Source organism: Filicampus tigris, chromosome 20, assembly GCF_054856515.1.
Source record: "Filicampus tigris isolate MCC_2025a chromosome 20, RoL_Ftig_1.0, whole genome shotgun sequence".
Classification (NCBI taxonomy): domain Eukaryota; kingdom Metazoa; phylum Chordata; class Actinopteri; order Syngnathiformes; family Syngnathidae; genus Filicampus; species Filicampus tigris.
In genome coordinates this window covers 9500313-9522479 of record NC_141236.1, presented here as the reverse complement: position 1 = coordinate 9522479, position 22167 = coordinate 9500313, and the positions used below count along the sequence as shown (strand labels likewise).

Sequence of the window (22167 nt, the reverse complement as noted above, 5' to 3'; positions counted from 1 at the left end):
GCCTATCACACCACCACTAGCATGATAGCAGGAAATTAATACCAATCAAAACCGGAAGAGTGTTTTTCCAATCAGCCCTGCTCCAATTTTCATTGCCTTAATTTCCTGTTTTCATCGGACAAGATTGGCACCCGGTGTGGTCTAATGCCGCTATCTCCTCATCAACTAGAAATAATGTTTGCTGCCGTTCCAGGGGTAGGCAAAGTATGGAGCGTTGGCCAAATATGTTTTTATTTTATTGTTGAAGTTGTTAAAATACAGAAACAAAATTGTTTTCACTTTCTATAAGTAATGTGGCCCGTCTGTCATTGTTGGGATGCTCATGTTGCTGACTGCCAAAAAAGGCTGCTGGGGCATGTGAAAAATAACCGGACATTTAGTTAGCACCTCAGGAAATGCATGTGGCAGTAACTTTGGTATCTTGTGAGGTCGGGATTGAAAACATTGCCATGCTCGTGATTTTCAACAGGAATGAGTGGTGCCAACTAATATGCTGCCCAAACGGGCTGCTGTGGCACATGATATGCACCTTAATTAGGGCATCAAAATATGCATTGGGGAGCACGGAACTGACAGTATTTCTCATGTTTCCTAAAAATATATCAGGCCACCTTTTTTGCTGCCTAAATGGGCTGCTGCAGCAAGATAGCTCCTCAATACGTGTGTATAGCAGCAACTTTCGTATCTTGTGAGCATGGATATGGATGGACATGGATATGCCCCTGTTTCTCATCAAGAGCCATCGACTTGGCCCTAAACAGTTTGCTGTAGCATGCGAAATAAGGAAAAGCTATTGTGTTGATACTTGTTGATACGGCGCCGGCGAACAAACCGAGGACTCCCCAGGGTGGGGCGAAGGTGCCGAGCATCTGTCCCGCAGCTGGCTTCCCCCCCAGTCCTGGGAAAACTTGCCACGTGACAGCAGGCGCGAGATGCCGCATGTCGAACACGCATGTGACAACCTGGCAGCTTTGTTTCTCGCCCAGAGAGTCGTTTTCGCGCCGCAACCACCTGCGGTTGTGCGTTCCGAAGGCGTAGGCGGCTATACGCAGGCTCTTCTGGGAAATCACCCGCCTCTCCTGCTGGGGGAAAGCTGACAGGAAAACATGAATAAGAAACAGGCTTCCTTCCCTCGTTAACCGCTGTCGATAGTCCCTCAGCAATGCGACTCACCTTCCAGATGAGACGCTCGCTGCCTGGAAACAACAACAACAAAGGGAGTGAAGACGGCGCATTCAAGCGTGACGGCTGCGTTTTTATAACCTAAAAATGTCCCGTCGCTCATCAACGGGAATAAATTTGGTAACTACTTTGACGCCTCGGCAGGCTGCTGTAGCAGAAGTTAATGCATCATTGACTGTAACTTTGTTACCTAGTGCGCAGTGGACTGCCGTTGCATGTGAATGAAACATCGGGTTCTCGCATCAATACACGCGCGTAGCTGCAACTGTAACTTGCGAGCATTAGAATCATGTCGCCAAGGCTGTTTCTCTCAAAAGGAATGAACAAGGCCAACTAGTTTTCTGCCTAAATGGGCTGTTATAGCACATGAAATAAACCTAAGTGAGCACTAATATGCATGACTGCAGTGTTGCTCCTATGTAAGCATAGGACTGATGATGTTGACGCGCCCGTAACTCAAGAATTAAGAAGGCGAATAGTTGGCTGCCTAGACGGGATTGTGTAATATGAAATCAGAAGCTGCAGTATCAATATGTGTTTATGCCTGTCAGCTTGGTACCTTGTGAGCAGGGGGCTGACAATGTTGACCTGCCTGTCATTCTCAACAAGAATTAACAAGGCAACTAGTTGGCGGCCTCGACGGGCCGCTGTAGGGATGTGAAATGCGCATAAGCGATGGCATCGGAATGTGTGTATTGCTGTCACTTTGGTACCTTGTGAGTCGGCAGCTGACAATGCTGCTTTGTCTTTCTCAAAAACAAACGAGTCGGCTTGCTTGCCACCTCATCGAGCTGATGTAGCAAATAAAATGAACAGCAGTTAGCGCCTTGGTACATGCGTATAACTGCAGCAATGCTGGTACCTTGTGAGCACAACAATGTCATCCCCATTCTCAAGAAACATCGGCATTGCTGCCTAAACTAGCTGCAGGAGCATGCGAAATAAACCTGCGTGTCTTCTCATCACTCTCACATGCAGTGTTGTAGAGCAAAGAGCTAGAGCGCACTGTTGCCATGGAGACAAGGAGTGATGTCACAGACCCAATAAATGGGGCGGCAGGATGACGGGGTCCGTGTCGAGCTCTAAATGGTTCTGATCACTTTGCAGACCCGTTGAGTGTTGGCGGCAGTCACTCACCTCACGCATGCACACACACACACGCACGCACACACACACACACACACACACACACACGTATTGTTTCCAGGCTACATAACTCAGTGTCAACATGCAGCCTGAGTTTGCCATAATTGGCCGGCTAATCTGTGCTGAAAGGCCTGGTGTAATGATGGCCACCCGCTTGGGTTCTTGCCACTAATAGCTGCAACGGGTGCGACAGTATAACTGTTCACCGATTGGCTGCTGGGAACAATGGGGGACAATATGTTGTTGACGTGTGTCTATTGATGTTTGACAAATTAAAATGCCTTTGCGGACAGAAAGGCTTTATCCAGAGCTTGTATTTATTTGGAGGTAGTTTTGAATTTTTTATTTGACTCGATATTTTTGATAGTTGGAAACAAAAGAAAAGTCGAATATATAAAACTGCACACAAAAAGAAACGTTCAAACTCTTGGCGTTTTCAAATATGCCTGTTGATTTTTGATGGATTTGAAAGAATATGCAGACAGATGCATCAATGTATCCATATCCTGCATTTTTCTGAGTTTGTTTTGGGTCTGGGAAATGAAACCAAAAAAGCTAGCCTTCAACTTCTTGGAGCTAACAAATGCATGCCTATTGATTTTGTTTTTATTTTGGATTAAAATGACTACGCAGCTTCATGTCTGTCGGTCGGTATTAGGATGGATGGATGGATGATGGCTGGATACCACTCTGTGATTGGCCAGCCAGCATTTCAGGGGGTGTGGCTCAGCCAAACGTCCAGCTCATTCCAGCTGGTAACGTTCCCCTGCAAGTTTCAGTGCATCACTCCATTGTTTTCCCAACACGCTTGGCTCGGGTTCAATGTTGATGGAGCGAGTGTCAGCACGCCGACCGTCACCACGAGGCAGCCAGCCAGACTTTTGTCGCTTCTATGCTTGGACGCTACAAAGCGCTCGGCTTTCCAGAGCAGTCCGCAGGTGGCCGGACGCAGCGCGCCAAATGAATGCTAGTGCTAATCCGCCCCGCTGCAGGGTGTTGGCGTATTGACGTTTTTTTTTTCCTTCTTCTTTAACATTTCTCGCCGCAGCGCTCACAGTAGTGTCAACACAAGTGGCTGAAATGAGTTCCCTCCGGCGGCTGGATTTGAATTTTCTGCGTTTTATCACCGACAACTGCTCACTTATAATCATTCCCCGGCCTCCTTGTTGCCGTGGCGACCGCTCCCATACAGCATATTTGCCTTTTCCCACCGTCTTCAAAATGTCAACGGTATTCGTCATTCCCCCCGCCAGTCGCCCTCCGGCATGTCGCTCAATATGAAAATTAAAATTACCATCGCCACTGTAGCGGCGGTTGCTGTTTTAATTGCAGGATTGGACGGCCGGCAGCACGTTGGACTAGTGATTAGCACGTCTGCTTCGCTGTACTCAAGATCCGTGATTACATCTTGTGTCTTCCTTGTGTGAAGTTGCATGGTCTCCAGGTATTCTGGTTTTGCTTCCAAATTGCTGGAGGCAGTGCAGCAGCCTGCCTCACAGTTTTCAAATTCTGTGTTTGAACGTTCGACCTTCCTGTCTGCAGTTTGTATGATCCCCCTGTTCCTTTGCGTGAGTGTTTTTATTTCTCAAATACTCCAGTTTCCTGCCATATTACTGCGATTCAATAAATGCTTTCTGTTGTTAGTTTTTTGTCAACAACTAATTCATAAATAGCACTGATGAAAAATTGTGGCCCCCTCCATCTTTTAAGTTGCCCGGGCAAATCCCTGCTCTAAATTGTCCGCAGGTGTGAATGTGAGTGCGAATGGTTGATTTTCTATATGCGCCCTTGCACTTAGCCGGCAACCGGTACAGGATATGCTGTACACCTTGTTTCTCTTGCCCAAAGTCAGCCAGGATAGCCTGAAACTCACCCGTGACCTTAATGAGGACAAGCATTATACAGATAATGGATTTGGCAGATTTTCTTTGGCTCGGACATCGCTGCTCCGAGATCCCAGCTCATTGTCACACTTGTGACCGCAGATTGGTTTCATTTTGTTCCCCCCACGGATTGCTGCCGATTTCATCACGCCGCAACGTCCAACGCCAGCTCGACCGCCATCCAGCCAGTCGCGTTCTTTGGGCAGTGATGGCAGCCATCCGAGAATCATCGGAAAGGACGTGTGACACGGTTTCATCAGCGTCGAGGACATTTTCCCTCCTCCTCTGGCTGGCTGTAAACTATTTTGGGAGGCGCACTTGTAAAATAGGCTTGGAGTCTGCTTGATGGTTTGAAGTGGGAAAACACACATGCACACGTATACACATATGTACACACACGCACACACAGCGCTCCAGGAGCCAATGCTATTTGCCAGGTTTGCTAATTAAACAAATTAATTTGGCCGGGCATGTGTGATGAGGATGCAGACTACCCAAATGCAACCTGCTGCCTTTCCTACGCGCACACACACGCACACACACACGCACACACTGTAATCAATGATAATGAACACTGGGAAACACCAAGAGTTGTCTGTTTTGTGTGTTTTTTTTTTTTTTTTTTTTAACAAGAATGGGAGAAATGACCTAAACACACACATGCACGTACGCACACACACACACACACATTGTCATCAACCGTAGTAAACAGCAAGAGATGTCGTTTCAGTGTATTACTTGCAAGAAGGGGAGCTATTGCATACCGCTGACGCACGGACTGCAGTATACAAGGTATTCCAACAAACACACACACACGCACACACACACACATGAATGGAAACTGCAAGAGATGTCGTTTCAGTTTACCTGCAAGAAGGGGAGGTATTACATAGAGCCGAAGCACTGAATGCACTCTTCTGAGACATCAACTGTGATGAATCTTGGGAAACACCTGATTTTTTTTTTTTTGTGTATTCCAGCCAGAGAGAGTTGCATCGAGCAGACGAGATTATATTATCTCATAACACTCATGCAACCACACTGTAATAAGCAAAGAGTTGAGTTTTTAGTGTATTTCGCATAAGGAGAGGAGACATTATTACTTGCACAAAGCGGAGAAGTTGCAAAGGGCAGACGTGGAATGCAGTAAACGAGGTCTTCTGATGAGCATCAAGTGTGCCTTTGGTACTTATATTTATGTGGGTTTGTACAGCAAGCCCAGAAACTACAGCTTCAGATAGCATTTTTATGATGCTAAGCTAACTTAATAACCAACTAACAAGCTTTGTGTTTTTCAGACACATTAGGGAATTTAGGTGATTGTGGTCCATGGCTTTAGTTCCTGTAGCGCTTTAGCATCAGGTTGTTTGTGATTCTTATTGATTTGTCGACTCGTCATCGCATTGTTTTTGTTTGCTTACGTCCTCACTCGCTGCCTGCGCGCAGGATTTTCACGCCGTCACTAACCCCGTTCCCCCTCATTCGACCGTCACCCTGTACCACGCCCGTTGACTTTCTAGAGCCCCATATCAGTCCCTCCTTTGTTTTTCTCTTTCTTAGTTCCCCCCAACCTGACAGTCCCCCGGGGCAAGTCCCCCCTGGTGGCCCGTGAGGGCGACACGGTGGAGCTGGAGTGCCTTGTTTCAGGGAAGCCCAAGCCCATCATCCTGTGGTCGCGGGCCGACAAGGAGGCGCCCATGCCGGATGGAAGCATGCAGACGGAGAGCTACGACGGAGCGCTGCGTGTCGTCAACGTGACGCGGGAGATGACCGGATCGTACCGATGTCAGACCAGCCAGTACAACGGATTCAACGTCAAGCCCCGCGAGGCCGTGGTGGAGCTCATTGTCCAATGTGAGTGCACATATACCCGCCGGTGGCCGAGCAGGTTTTATGTACAGTGCATCCAGAAAGTATTCACAGCCCTCCACTTTTTCCAGATTTTGTTGGTATGTTGCAGCCTTATTCCAAAATGGAATATAGCAAACCCCTGGTCATTTTCAAATGTGCCCTAAATTATACATGGTAACATACTAATCTTAGTTTATTGTTTATACCGCAAGTGTATAACAAACTCATTGTAGTGTCTGTCCAACCTTAGCACTACTCTGTATGCAAACCTTCTTAAAGAGAGCGACATCCAATGATTTGCAAACTTCAAATTAGCATGCAGCTAATTTATTCTCCACCAGCGTTCATTTGCTATTCATGTATGGAGATTTGAATGAAATATTTTCTCAAGATGAACATCCAGGGATTCAAAGCAGCATCACTCATTCCAGTCCCCCGAAATGAAAGGTTAGCATTAGCCTTCCAAGTAGAAAAATATGTGTACACCATTAACACAGCTCCATTGTTTTTCTACTTTGTGATTCCTGCAGTATTAAGTCCATTGTCTCCACTTAGCTGCAGCGGCCGTTTACACATGCTAACATTGGCGTTACCTGAAATATGAAATATAATGAAACGAAGATTCATTGTTTTCTTTTACTATGGCGTTCACGTTCCAGCTAGCCGCGTTAAGAAAATTAATTGGATTTTGACTGGCTTTGAAAAAGGCAGTTTGGTTGTTATTTCTTTTCTGATCACGCAATCGTGACAGCGCATATTAAAGGTCAGCATACAGCACAAACAGCAACAAAAAGCACAAAGATTTGGACTCTTAAGAGAGATGGGAAAAGTCATGAATTCCTCATCCAAAGTGTCAAATGACTTTGCGCTACCGGAGCCCATTCTGTAAAATGTTAAGCAGCCGAGTCGTAAGAAAAAAATATGTGGAGTTTAGCGTGGTGATTTGCCGAGCAGCGGGAAGCTGAGCAGAATTACAGCATGTGTAGCATTTGTCTGACGGCAGCGTAATTAGAGCGGAGGAAACTGCTAAATAACAACTTGGAGCCCGCAAGCCTTTTGCACAACACTTCCTCGGCTTTTATGATGTTGTTTTCTCTCAGCGTTATTGCCATCATGCGGCTACGGAGTACTCACAAATGAAAATGTGACTCAGTAATGACGACGAGTACACCGAAGTCTAATCCTAAAAACTTCCCTCAACACAGAAATAGGCTGCTATATGTATGCTAACGCAACAGGTGGCGCTACAAGCTGTCAATATTAAGTCAATTTAGCCAATCCAAAGTGTACAAGGAAAATAAATGAAAAGTGCGTCACCAAGGCTGGGAGGGGAACTAAAAATATGCTTGGATACAGTTACTAGTTATTTGTGACCAGTAAATAGCACAAACAAAAATTTGATAAACAAATTTAATTCAAAACAAATTCTCACTCTGCTAGAACTGAGTGCTCAACATGTCCGCAAAAATGAGTCAGTCTAAATAGAAGCAATATCAATGTCTTTGCAAGTAAATAAGACAATCATTTGTGAGCGCTCCATACGCTTCAAATAATTACTTTGCATTGAAATAAAGTCTGGCGCTTCTTGATGCAGGCGCGGCGCTTTCATCCACTGACCTTTTTCAAAGCTAATGAACAGCGTTATTAATCAATCATGCGGCCATCTGCAGCTCAGCCTTAATGGCGGCCATCAAAGGCAGAGCCGGAGCTGATGCGTGGCTCGCTTTGATGGCGTGAAAGACGAGGAAATTTGCTTTATCTCCTCAATCCAGCCCTGCTTGTGTTACCCCCTCTCCCCCCTCTTCCCACATACCTAGCCCCACTTGTTCATTTTCTTCTTCTTCGAGGCATGTAAGCACATGCCAATCCAATCCCTCGCCTTCATTTTCCAAGCACAAGTTAATCAAGGCGCAGAGGTACGGTCCCTAAAAGAGAGTCAACAGCTTTGATATGCAGGAAAAAAAAAAAATATATATATATATATGTATTTTTAAAGCTGCATCCATCTTGTGTGGACAGCTAGCGGCATTACAAAAAAAAAAAAAAAAAAAAAACGACGTCCGCCGTTAGCTAATAGAATTGCAAAAATCCCGAGCTGTGACGCCCCTAATGTTCTTAGGCAAACCGGCTTGGCACGGTCCATGGGAAGAAGACGACAAAGACCAAGCTATCGAGTGTTCTCCTGTCCTAGATACCGGCGCTCCACTTCCCGGCCCTGCCCAGATGCATGGGAATTCTCTTTATCCTGGCCTTCCTTCTGTTCCCCATCACAGCGGGAGTGAGCAGCCTCGCCGTCTGTCGCAAAAAGCCTTCCCAACAATATACAAACGGCACCAGAGCAAACATCAGAGTAAAGCGCTAACTTCTCAGCTCTGCTGCTAAGTAGAGCAGCAGCGCTTAAAGAGTCTCTTGGATGAATTAGAACATGGAGACGTTTGTCCAAACATGCTATTCCTAGCCCTTTGCGCTTTTTATGATTAGAGACAGAATTGAGAGATCAATCTTAAGTCGGTGTAGAAACAATGTCTTCCGAGACATATTAACCATCCGGTAGAACTACATTTGGTTCGGTAAGCAAGTTTCACTCACTATGTTCAAGATGATTGACTGGCGTCGCGCATGATGTCTTTGCTTCTCACCAAAAAATCAGCTCAGCGAGCATTACGTAATTAACTGTGCGTTTTGCTTTGTCTTTGTAATTAACTTCTGTACATCTGCATGACGAAGACCAGCAAAACCCACTCTAATTGATTCCTATGGGAGCAATTAGCCTTTAGCATATTAGCAGCAGACTAACCCTGCGTTTGCGTATTAAGACGATGATCTCCGCTTAAGAGACATTTTCATACAGCAATGCTAAACGAGTTAGCTTTGACTGATTCCCCAAGTTTAAAACCCTTCTTGTTAAATTGAACCCTTTTTAGCATTGAAAAGGGAAGCCCTTCATTAGATCGTACTGGAGTACCTCAATTTGTGCCAACAAAACTCCACTTTTGGGAGGCTCTCCAAGTACGCTCAAGGAGGACATACATTTTGTGCACGCGCACACATTTTTGTGCGCCTCACAGCTGCACATTGAGCGACACGGCCGAAACGTGACTGAACTGGATCATTGCGAAAACAGCAATTGAGCGGTGCGCATCTGCCGACGCGCTGCAAATGCGGCCCTCTATCGGGTTATGAGGCTCCACTTAGAATTCACTGTATTCTATTTTAGTGAACCACAAACACATGGGATGATTGTCAAGGAAGAAGCAGATTGCCACAAAGTGTACTGTGTAAACATGTACGGTATATTAGTGTGTGCGTGTGCATATACAGTACATATATATATATATATATATATATATATATGTGTAAATATACTGTATACACAGCGATCTAAGTTTAAATTTGGAATCACAGCAGTTAGTGACTGATGGTTGGCCTGGCCGTGTCACTTGGTGTGCAGCAGGCCAAAAAAAGCACAAAATAGCAAAATGTCCTCCTGTGTTGACTTGTCCTTTGATGCACTCATCTGAGAGGAAAATGAGGGCCATTCCCTCCTCAAGTTGATGTGGAATCACTTGAGTGGAAGTCAGACACACGCCTCCTTCTAGTAAAACAGTGGGGGAAATGTTATTTTGAGTGTATTTACCGTCTTAAGTGGGCATTGCGACTGATGACGTTCCCGTAGGATTTGATGACATAGGAGGCAGCTCAAAATGTTCCACCTGTTGTTAACAAGAGTTTCCTGATACGTGTTAAAAATAATCTTATTTTATTTCAGGTCAGCGCCTTTAATGACAATCAAAATTCCAGCAGAACCACATTTGGTGTCAGAAGTAGGGGTTCAAAATGGATAGCATAAATACGTTCCCAGTATTGAATATGTTCTTAAATCACGTGGTCTAACAACGATTAGCATTCCACTGGATATATACATTACATGAAGATGGCATCTTTTAACAATAGTTAGCATTCCAGTTGAACCACAGCTGCGCTTACGTAGGAAGGGCCTTGGACCTTGTCGTCATCGCGAGGCCTTCTGTGGCAAAGTAAAACGCACTTACAACAATTTGCTTTGGTGCCACTCAGCTTGTGAGGCTGTCACGCACCGCCAAAATCTCCACGATAATGATGACGATGGCGATGATGAAATCGACATGATGATTGTGTTGGGTTGTACCTGCCATCTATCGTTCGTTACTGACAATGAACTATATATGGGCACAGAAGTGGGGGCTCAAAATTTGCGCTGTGTCGGTACGATGCAAAATGGCCGCTGATGACAATTTATCACTCTGATTGGCTCTTAGATTTAAGATATGTTTATATTGTCAGATAACATTCAAATGGCACCCTAGTTTTTTAATATGTGACGGTACGCGGTTTGGAGAATTAATGTATTCCGGATAATATGGTTTAAATATAAATTAAGATGTCATTCATGGACACATCAAGTGAGGAAGGCGCAGTAATTACATTGTAATACTAATACAGTGTGTTCCTTACAATTTCAATCAGCTAATCAGCCATGTGTGCCGTCTTATTTTGAACCTGACTTCCCTGCGACAGGAAATATGCAAATTGCATGCAATCACCAGTTGGCGGAAGCATCCGTTTTTCTGAAGCCCGGCCGTAATGCTTGTCATGAGACAAGAAACAATTTAGAAGCGTGTGGAGGAAGTTTATGCTTGTAAATAATTTAATGACCTTTACTGTGCCTGCCTCCACAGTTCATTGTGGCAAAAGGTTTTCTCATTGTCATTAACTGTCAACAGCATTCCGATAAAAATGAGTGTTAAAAAAAAAAAAAGTCAGATGCACAGTTGAGGGCGACATTTTTAAACATTCAGCAGTTTTTGTCTTGTATGACTTTATTCAGAATTCCATTTTTTGATTCAATTAGTATTTGCAGCATTTTAGATTGAGCAAATTGAATACATTTTAAAATAAGTACCAAAAATTAAAATAATAAAATAGGGTTTTTTTGTTTTTTTTTCAAAGTATGGTCAGTAATCATACTAGTTGAAGTTGAAATTTATAAAAAAAATGTCATCAGTTAGTAGTTCAAATAATAACCACTTCCTAAACTTGTCTTCTTATCTGAAACTTCTTATCTGATCAAACATGATTGCTTTACTATTCAGTGCCCAAATGATCCATACAATGGCGGTCTCCTGCTTTGTGGAACAGACCCCCCAACGGTGGAGCCAGTCCACATGGAGCTGCGCCAAGGCCTGGGCCGGCCCGTGGTCATGACATGCCGAGTGCTGCGGGCGCACCCGTCGCGCGTGCTGCGCTTCGAGTGGCTGCTGTCCAACCGGCTGCTGCACGCCGGCCCTTTCGACACGCAGCGCGACGACACCGAGTACACCATCCGCAGCCTGAACCGCGACGGCTGGGGCGAGTACACCTGCAAAGTCATCAATGAGGCCGGCGCGGGAAAGTGCACCTTCCACGTCACAGGTGAGTTGGCCACCTTGCAGAACCGTGCGCCAACACGTTTCTTTTAAGATTTCCAGTTTATTTATTCGTAAATGTACGTCTTAATACAGTACGTGACTTTGCTCACATACATATGGCACCTTTGTTACTATATTCTCATCAAATATAAAATATACTATTTATTCACGTAAAATTACAACTTTATTTAGTCATGTATTTTTCAATCATAAAGCTACAATTTCATTTTCAAAATTGTAGACTTTTTTTTTTAAACATTTTGTGACTAAGTTCTAAAATTACAACTTCGCTCTAATAAACAGTTTTGTGGTATTCCAAATATATTCTAATTATATTACACTACAATACTTTCTTCTTTTATTAAATATTAAACAGTAAAATTACAGCTTTACTTCCAGAAAAATGTTATGACTTTGACTAGTAACATTTCTAATGAAATTTAGTTCTTGGATGACTTTTTCTCTTGTAATGTTATGACATTAGTCCTGTAAAAAATAACTTTTTTCTTCATAAATGCAAATCTTATTCAAATAAAATGTCAGACTATTTTGCCGCTAAAATTACAATTTTACTTCCATAAAAGTCAGATTTTTTTTCATTTAATCCTCATTAAATTTCCCCTCCAAAATTCTCATGAAATTACAAATTAATTATTGACTTGTTTGTGTAATATTCTCATTTTATTCTTGTGAAACGTACGCTTTTTTTTTCGACACACACAGTAAACACCGTAACGGCTTCAATTGGACAGTTGCTGTTAAATCAAACTATCAGAATTGACTTCTCGTAACAAGAACAACAACATTTCCAAGTGTATACGTCCATCTCTTCAACATGCCCCCTGCCCGTGCTCGTAATTATCGCATTGGCTGCACATTTTTTATGGACAGCCCAAATTGTCTCATCGCGTACAAAACGCTCCGCCGCCGCCGCCGTCTCGCCTGGAGATTGACAATTCAATTGAAAGAGGCGCCAAGGAAAGGGAAAGGAAAAGTCCGTCTGAATAGGAAGTGTCGCTCACGTCGTTGCCACTGCTGTCTGCTGCAGATTTTTTTTTTTCTTTGCTTCAAGAACTGTAAGTGTCCATCTACTTGGCTACGGCTGACGCCATCAAATTAATTTAGAGAATGCTTTCAATCACCTAAGTCTTCTAGTAGTGTCACAAATGACTCTAGTAAAGTAAAGAAGCTAACTATGGACACATTTGATACTATTCTATATACATATTGCCTTGAATGTCCAGTCGATATACACCAATGTCTCTTTTCTATATTGCGTCTTACCATATAAAACTCTACAGTATATGGAAAAATAACTATTTAACAAGTAACCCCGCACCAAATCAAACTATTTTCTTGTTTACCATTTGTTTTGATTTCTATGGTAACCCATCCAAGCAGCAGACCCGCTTTAATAGCCAGGTTGACTTTTTTTGATTCCCTATTCCATCTTCATGTTTTTGCAGAGCAGCAACACGGAAAAAAGTGGAAAAGTACCGGATTTACATGTCATATGAAAAAGCCTTGTTGCTACCTCTGCTGGGCGAAATTTGCCAGGTTGACCATCTGTCTCCCAATTTCTTCCTTCCCATACCCTTTTAGCGGCGTTTCTAATTGTAAAGCCTCCCTCTCGCATATGACACAAATGTCGGTGAAGCAGGTATATCCGAGGCGTCCCGTCCCCCACAGCCAATTGTGTTTTCTGCCTTCTGTCGCTCACCCTCCTTCGCTTTCATCCTCCATCCCTCCTTCCCTCCATCGCTCTCCCGCCCAGCGTTCCACATTCCTACCATCTGGACTCGCCGCTTGCCAAAGGTAGGGGAGGGCCAACGGGAAGGCTCTCTCAGTCGAGGGGGGGTAGGGGGGTAATCTGTCTTAGAGTCCCCCGATGTCATCCGTTAAATGTGCCGTGACGCGTTGCCTTAACTCCCGTTCTTTTTCCTTCGATTTTTATCGCAGTCGCCACAATGCAGGATCAAAATTTTTCTTGTGCCTGACATATGAGCGTGAGATGAGGAGGCACTTCATGAAATATTTGTCTCGTCAGATCCTAACAAGACAAGGGGAAAAAAGACATTGACGTGTGGATCAGCGGAATTTGTACATATATATATGTATAAAAAATATCATCAATGGTCTTTCATAGTGGTATAGTGGTTTTCCACCTATTAAGGCACTCAAAGGGCTTCACACTGACATCACATTCACCAACTGATGGCACAGCATCAGGAGCAATTGGGGGTTCAGTATCTTGCTCAAGGACACTTCAACAAGGTCAGAAGTGCTGGAGATTGAACCCACAACCTCTGGGTTGGGAGACGACCACTAAACCATGCCGTCCCCGTATTCCAACTTTTTCTACCAAAATGGCAACTTTATCCCCCCCAAAATAATCTGAAATTGTGACTTTGCTCTCATAAAATTATAACCTTTTTCTTCTTTTCGTAGAGTTATGAATTTTCTCATGTAAAACTTCACTTCTTTCTTGAAAAATGTTTACTTTTTCTTGTAAAATTATAAAGTAAAGCCTGTTGTAATATTTTCCTTGTATAAAGCTTCATTAATGTAAATATTACAACCTTTTTCTTGAAAATTGAGACTTCATTAGCATAATGTGTTTCTTCTTGTAAAATTTTGACTTTATTCCCATAAAAATGTCAGACTTATGTTCTTATAATGTTACAACTACTTGTACAAGGAATAGAGATCTTGGTACATCTCTTCTCCATCCACTGAGCAACATTTACCTCTTTTTTTATTTTTATTTTTATTACCGAATGAACAAATACAAAGAATTAGAGGGGAAAAAAGCAGGAGGATAACACCGGGGCTTTGTTCCCCGTTGCGTTTTACGAGTCACCTCGTGAAATTAATCCTTCATAATAACGCGCTTGTATGCTCGCGGGTTTTTATTGTTGTCGTTAAAAAAAAAAAAAGAAAAAAAAAAGTGACGCAGGATTCGTCTTGTAAAACACAGCCGCATAGTCTTAAGTCAAACTTACAGGTACTTTGTTTTAATTCCATCTGTCTTGACGGGAAAAGTTGAACTTGATCTCCACATCAAAGATGCAATATGTCTCTTTTCAGCTGGAAGCTTCTAACATACAAGTCATCATTTTTGTCGTTTCGCTGCAATTCTTCATGTATCTTAGATGAATGGTGTCGGAAGTTACTCGGCATTATCATATACCCCCATTCTGTCATTTGTTGGCTTCTTCAAAAAGTAGTAAAACTCTTAGCGGAACTCCAGAGATGCTTCTCAGTCCTCCCCCTTATGAATACGAGTTGCCTTTAAAGATGTAATAGGGATCAGCGGCTTTAATACGCGCCTTAAAATAGCACCCACAAAAAAACCAAAAAAAGTGTTTCGCTCCAGGGCTCCCCCTATAGTTATGCGGTGTAATTTATCACTGTGCTAAATATAGACTGTGAGGTAAGAGAACATACTAAGAAACAATTACGGCTGAATATTTGCAATATTGCAGGATTTTTCTCTCACAGGTTTTTTTTTTTTTTTTACACCGGTTTTTACTGCAGACTCACACAGCCATAAGGTCGAGCCAGGAGGAAAATGTGAGTAATGGACAGAGAATGTCAAAAGGTTTGCGATTATTTCACACTTGGTAAGGATCGTGATTGCAAAGTACACAACGGCATGTCTACAGTAAAGTAAACCTCATGAGCTAATTTAATGTAGCCTGCCACTTAGACTAAATTGTGATCCGTCCACAGGTGGTTTGACACGTCCGCGGGTGCGCTTTCAATTGAGCAAACGGATTTAGCATACAGTAAACGCAAGCACAATCTTAGTCGACATGCTGAGGGCATCGACTGACGCCGTCGCTCAACACACAGGGTGGCTAACAGTTTCACCAGTTAACAGTCAGCCAACTAAAAATGTTCATTCACTGACTTCCACATCACTCAACCCGGGCTTTCAAAGGCGCACACACATTCAACGTCACAGATGCTCGAGTGTAGCTAAACAACGAGCACACAAAAGGTGAAGTACTGTCCACCAATAATATCCTCTTTTAGTTGATCAAACAAACTCAACAAAAGATGCTTTAGATGTATTCTTGTGAAATTTGGAGGCTATGCCAAGTCAAATTTATTTATACAGCCCTTAATCACAGACATGTTTCAAAGGGCTTCACATGCCCACAGTTGAGAAATATTAACGACATCACTTGATTCTAAACCCCCAGGAGGGCAAGTTTGCGTCTGTTTTACAAAGCACACAAAAAAGGCTCAAGGACTCATACCTGAAATTAAAGAAGAAGTCGACCAAAGTAGAGATTTTGCGTGAATTCCACAGCTCATATGTCCTATTTGACAATTTGCCCAAATGAGCCTCAGTTTGATGGAGCTATCTGTGACACAACAATGATCAATTGCCAAGCATTTTTGCCTATTCTCTCTAATGTGTGACGTCAAAGTTTGGTGATAATCTGCGGGGAAATTAGAGGATGCAACAGCGCATTTATCGCTGCTTGCAGCCGTAATTATTTTCATTTTTCAGTGTGGCCGTAACACCCTTTTGAAGATATTTCATTGACAATATTAAGGACTCATTACTCTCCTTCTGTTATCTTCAAGTGAAGTTTTTATGCGAAAAGAAACTACAGCGCAGCCTGGCTTTTACACCAGCCGAGCGGGCAACCATCTGTAGCCGCGTTAAATCAATAAGCGTGATCAGCAATTTGTAAGCATGCTAGCTTCAGGTTCACGCGAGGTGTCGAGGAAGCGTCGAGTGGAAAGTGACTCAGCTTGACTCGATCTTGAATCCGTTGAGCAATTATCGCTTCAAATTAGTTTTTTGGTCCTGGCAGTGCTGCTTGTGTCACCTCCAACCGACTTATCCAACCCCGTTCTGTCCCCCCCAAAAGAAATCACCTTATCGTGACACCTCTTCGTCGGACTCGAGAGGAAGACGGGAGGAGGTTCATGAAACCTTTAGGAAAAAAAAACTGCGAAAAATAAAGTCTGCAAACAAGGTCAACGCGCCGCCTGGAGGGTTCCACTGAGCCCCTCTTCTGAGTCATGACGTTGGTTCTGCCGTTCTAAACAGGATTTGGGAAGAGATCAGTTAAGCCGCATGTACTTTTATCTTTGATGTCTCCTACCCAGGGTTATGTGTTTCAAGGCGGGCTAAGACGGTTAGCTCGTGCGCCATAATCGCAGAGGTGAGGCTATTTGGCGTCACTCTATTTATACTTGCAATATATCAAAAGACACGGTTGGTTTGGTTGGTCGCAGAAACGTAGAAGCGTTAGACGCAACTCCGTGGGCCCCCGCTTCTGTCACCAGGTATGGCTTTACTGCAATGTTAATTGCCCTTGAAGACATTTGCTCCACATCATGCTCCGCATCAGATCAACTTTAAAACTGTGCAAGAACTCGTTTACAGCATGCGGTAAATTTTTATCCCCCCCCACTTCTGTCACCAATTATGCTTCTACTGGAAAGCTAAATGTAGATTAAGTCGTCAATTCCGCACCGTGTGCACAGGGAAATTGTTTACGATTTAGTGTGACTGTTTTAGCTGCTACTTCTGTCACAAAAGTCATCAGACTGGAAAACATCATTAGACATGCAAACGCCCATTTTGTGGACGGACGGACGGAGGGTGGACGAGGAGTTTTTTTTTTTTTAAAAGGATGGACTAAGCATGGACGGAAGTGTAAATTCAGGTTTCTAAGTCTTTTACAACATGCGCCGACACTTCACGCATGAGACGGTTTATGTACCACGGTATGTGCTCCTGTTTTGGTAAGCAAAAAATGTCAAATAGCCTCAGGAGTTAACTGTTGAGTGTGTGTGAAAGATATTGTCTACAAACTGCTCTGTTTGGAAACCTCTGACTAACTTTACAAGGTCACTCTGAGCGCTTAAGCTGGCAGAATGTGACCGCTCACGATTAGTAAATCCTCAATTCCGACAAAGCAAGGGAAGAAGTCGAGGTTTGTTTAAAAAAAAAAAAAAAAAAAAAAAAAAAAGGATTTGGACACTTTTGAATGTTGCTTGAGTGGATGTTCCACTATGTGATATGCGCTTTGATTGCGTGCCATGAAAGCAAAGTGTGTCAGATGATACACGCTGTAAAGATAAATCTTTAATGATCCTTGCGGGGGGGAAATTGGGTCACGACAGTAGCAAAAGAGATATGATATAGCTGCGATGGAAATAGAACAAACACAACATGGCGGAGATAAGAGCCACTGTACATCTTTGTCATGCTAATTCCAGCGCTGCACTTGAAAGAATTTGGGTCGTGTTTACAAATGAAACATTCAAGTCATGAGCTGCATAGAACACATGAAACATTAATGATTTTAATGTTACCATGCAAAAACAACAAAAGTGATTTCTGAAAAAATGTGTGTGGTCCATTTTGAGACCTCACTTCTGTCACCAACTATGGTTCATCTTCTAATATAGGGTGACATTTCTCATCAAGGAAAGAAATAGAACATCTTGTCTACGTGATTTATAAGCTCACCGCCATTTGTTCATGTGTGTTTGGGAATGCATTGTTCATTTTGAGACCAAGCATTATCCACTGACGCATTACCATTTGTTCATATTTTTGTTCATATTCATGTTCTATTTTGAGACCCTACTTCTGTCACCAAATATACTTCCTCTCCCATTATAGTGTGACATTTATCGTCGTGGCAAGAAATGGAAATAGGACATCTTGTCTAAGTGATTCTCCTACACTCCACCATTTGTTTACGTTTGTTTTGAAATCTATAGTCCATTTTGAGAACCCAGATATGGCTCCTCTTTCACTATAGGGTGACATTTGTCATCGTGGAAAGAAATGGAACAAGGCCTTGATTTGCCATGATCCATTTTAAGACCACACGTTTGTCATCAAATATGGCTGCTTTCCCAAAACTGGGTGAAGTGTTGTATTCATGCCTGTATATTTCTGTCTGTTGTTAATGTACAGGAAAGGCCTATGCTCCCGAGTTCTATTATGACACCTACAGCCCTCTGTGGCAGAACCGGCCCAGAATCTACGACTTCAAGCTCCAGTGGACGCAAATGAACCCCAACGCCGTGGACCGCATCGTGGCCTACAGACTTGGTCTCAGACAGGTAGCAACTTGTCTGCTATTACTCCCACACACTAATCTTCAATTCGGTGGTTTTTATTGCGTCCGTAGCTTCCCAAACTGAGACGAATATGATAGTTTTGTATGCTTGTTATTAGTCTGCCTTTTCCCAGTTCTGTACAGAAGTATGAGTTGTTGTTTTCTGCCACGGGGGAAAAAGGGTGTTCTTCTCCCCAAAGTTTGCACGCCTGAGCTGGCTCGTCGTATTCGCCTTGACGCAGACGAATCTTTACACCTCAATTCAGCCTCTCGCCACCGTATTTGGGGGTGGGAGTGAGCCTCTGCGGGCGGCAGAGAATCACTAAGAAGCTGTCAGATGTAGTCAAGTATGAGTCCTGTGGCTTTCTCTTTTTTTTTTTTTTAGGAATCGTTCCCAAAATCGTTTGAAGCGCACTCAAAGCAGGAAGAGACCCGGTGGAGAAGAATGCATACTGCAGTCTGATGGATGGCTCGCTTAGAGTTGCAGTTTTCTGGGGTCTTCCTTGCATTAAATCCCGAACTGGCAAACATAAACACGAGCAATTGCTGTGCCTCAGTTCTGAAACGTTGCACTTTTGCGTGCTGTTCCCTTGCATTGAACTGGAATGAGAAAAATGAACACACATGCTATCACTCCCAACTTGGTTTGAAGCTCAGTCAGAGGGAAAGAGGAGGATGTCTCGCTTGCATTTCCCCCAGTTTGGCAACCTTTCAGGAGGTCTTCGTCTTCCTCGCACTTGGTGTATGTACGTATTTCTTTCTAGCCAACGCGGCAGGCGGCACGCCAGCTTTGGATAAAGCCGTACGCCTGCCGGCCGCATTAATGCGACAGATTTGCAGGTTACCACCATTGTGAGCTGACATCCAAGAGCCAGTTCAGATAAAAAAGCATTCACGCTAAAAAAACAAAAAAAAAGACGCCATGTTGCATGTTTGCGGCAAACATTCCAAGTCCATGTTTGTGTCGTCACGCTTTTTGTTCCCCGTCAGCTCACTCTTGAAAATTGCTAAGAAAATGATTTCACGCTTTCTCAAAGCCACTCACCACTCGTTTTGTCTGAGAAGTCGCCAGCCCCGACGCGTCCTTAAGCCGGTTCCGCTCGCAGCTGCTCTCTGCCTTGTGCTAGCACGCGCGTTAATTCAGAAAATCTCATTAACATTTCAATGTTTTTTTTCCCACTCAAAAGAGAACATCCCTAGTCCATTTAGTTTAGCCCAGAATTGGTGTTTGGGGCGAATGAATTCATTTCCACCTTATTGCCTTTGCATGTCAGCAGAGTATTCGGTGTGGCCATTATTTGCCTCCTGCCAGGAAAATCACCCTCCTCCTCCTCTGTCTTGAGGTAGATTATTTGCTGTGGGCAAACTTTTTAGGCGGCAATTTAACAAAACAAAGCATTTTTTTAACTTAATGGACTTCATGCATATTGGGCAAGGATTTAATCTTGATGTTTTTAGCCTAATAAATGTGTCTACATGCTGAGAGACAATGTTGTTGAGAAAAAATGCCCGACAACCAGGTGCCGTATTTTTTTGGACTGTAAATTGGACCAGTCAAAAAAAACAAAGAAAACACAGGTCGCTCAGGGGTATAAGTCACATTTTTGGGGACTCACACCAGAAATCCCTGCTCCCTAATTGGGAAAATTTTAGTAAAATGCCTACCTTGTGGAAATCATAACAACATGCCGTACCCTTTGCCGTGTCCTTTATCTCGAAATACTAAAATGATACTCCACAGTCTCCACTTTGCTCTGTTTTCTTGCTGCCCTAAGTCTCGCGAACATGAGTTTGAATGCTCATTTGCCTATATTATATCTGACCCACGATTGACAGGCAACCAGTCACGAATGTGCACCACCTCTCACTCAAATTCAGCTGGAATAGACTCACCACTGATCTGATGAGCACAAGCTCGATACAAAATGGACAGATGAATTTAACACAAAGATGGTAGCTGAAATCTCAGCTCTGTGCTTCTTTTTTTTTTAATTATTTTTTTTTTTTTTATCAAACTAAGTCACATCCAGTCTCGATAGCTGAGGTCAAATGTTCTATATAGTTTCTCTCGTAATTAACAGTGTTTGCAGGACAATAAGCACCACAACACATCGATGACACCACTTGCGGCCCCCAGCTCTCAACAATTTCTGGGCAAATTTCTAGCAAGAGAAATAGAATTTTGCTCTCCCTTCTGCATTGAATTTTTTTCTGATGTCTTCCGTGGCCTCAGGAGAGAGATGCCCAGAGACCGTTTGGCTCAAGGTGGAAATGCATGTCTGAAAGGCAAGCTCTGGAATAAATCACAAACACATACTGCATCAAGACACCTCTCAAACATGTAATGCCTGATCCCATTCTAAAATATTTCCCGGGAGCTGGAAATTCTTTCCTACAAACAATTCTGGCAGGACCAGGTCACATCTTGTATCCCAAATTGATCTGTCAGCCCAGTTTGTGCATGTCGATCAATACCAGCAACACTAATTACACGCCAGCAATCTACACTAAACCAACGGCCGCTGTAACATTTCCATGCTTGCATTTTTCCGCCGCTGCATATTACTGCTATCAATCCTGCTGCTTTCTGCCGTTAAAAAAAAAAAGTCTCACGCAGCCCAGCCGCAATCAGATGACGTTAAATCAATAGGGCACACTCCTGCGGAAAAAATTGTCCAGAATGAACGTTAATGGGACGTGAACGGGAGCCTTAATTGAGTGCCGGTGCTATAGATTCGGTAATCATTAATGTATCAAAACAAGGATTCAAAATCCATAAGCCAACTCATAAACTGTGGAAAAAAAGTTTCGTTGTTTTTGCTCAATCACCCGTTATGGTATTACAAGTATTAGATTCAATGGGTGTTTGAAACCTTAATCCATCGTTCTGAAAGCCAACACAGCAGTCTTTGCTTACCGGAAGAACAATGAAAAATATCTATTTGAAAAAGCAATAAAAGGCCATGAATAAAATAAAAGCCAATAGTAGCTGTTGGATACATCGCTTTCATCACGGGGGCTGTTAAAGGATTCCAGCTGTGTTCCTTTAATGAACTGGGAAGTGCTGAAACCATGCTGAACAGCAGATTATACATTTTTGCATAACACTATTGCAGAAAGTCACAGCGACAAAGACAGCACGGGAAAATGACCCAAGGATGTGTTCAATGGTCAACAGCCAGTATTTGTACGGATTGACTTGGAGCGGTTTTCACATCCGCCTCACAGTTTTGTGAGTCGATGTTCGAAACTCGGCTGCGACCTTCATGTGTGGAGTTTGTATGTTCTCCGTCAATGCTGTTGATTTGAAGACTCTAAAACGGTTCATAACCGCGAGTGGTTGTTTCTCGATACTGTTTGTGCCCAGCCATTGGGTGGTTACAGCCCAGGGTGTATTCGGCCTCTCACCAAAAGTCAGCCGGGTTCAGCTCCAGTTCACCCACCATTCAGAGGACAGGCGCAATAGAAATTGGATGGATGATGGTTTGAATCTCTGCAGTAACATTGTGGATTTCCATCTCCAGAGTGAACTTTTCCCGTAGAGACGAACTCAAA

The 22167-nt window shown here is 43.3% G+C and overlaps 1 protein-coding gene across 14 annotated transcripts in view; it reads left to right on the top strand.

The window, feature by feature from the left end:
• Window positions 1–22167, top strand: part of LOC147128220 (MAM domain-containing glycosylphosphatidylinositol anchor protein 2) — a 178373-nt gene that overhangs the window by 104589 nt on the left and 51617 nt on the right. For 12 of the 14 annotated variants that reach the window (XR_015083825.1, XR_015083824.1, XR_015083827.1 and 9 more), the window contains 3 exons: window positions 5745–6065; window positions 11241–11513; window positions 18468–18616. Coding sequence is in view for 1 of the 14 variants with exons in the window: in XM_086018589.1 (XP_085874715.1) it covers window positions 5745–6065; window positions 11241–11513; window positions 18468–18616 (743 nt within the window). In the remaining 13 variants the exon portion in view is untranslated. The remainder of the gene's footprint in view (window positions 1–5744; window positions 6066–11240; window positions 11514–18467; window positions 18617–22167) is intronic. The other 2 variants (XR_015083831.1, XR_015083830.1) reach the window with 1 other exon arrangement.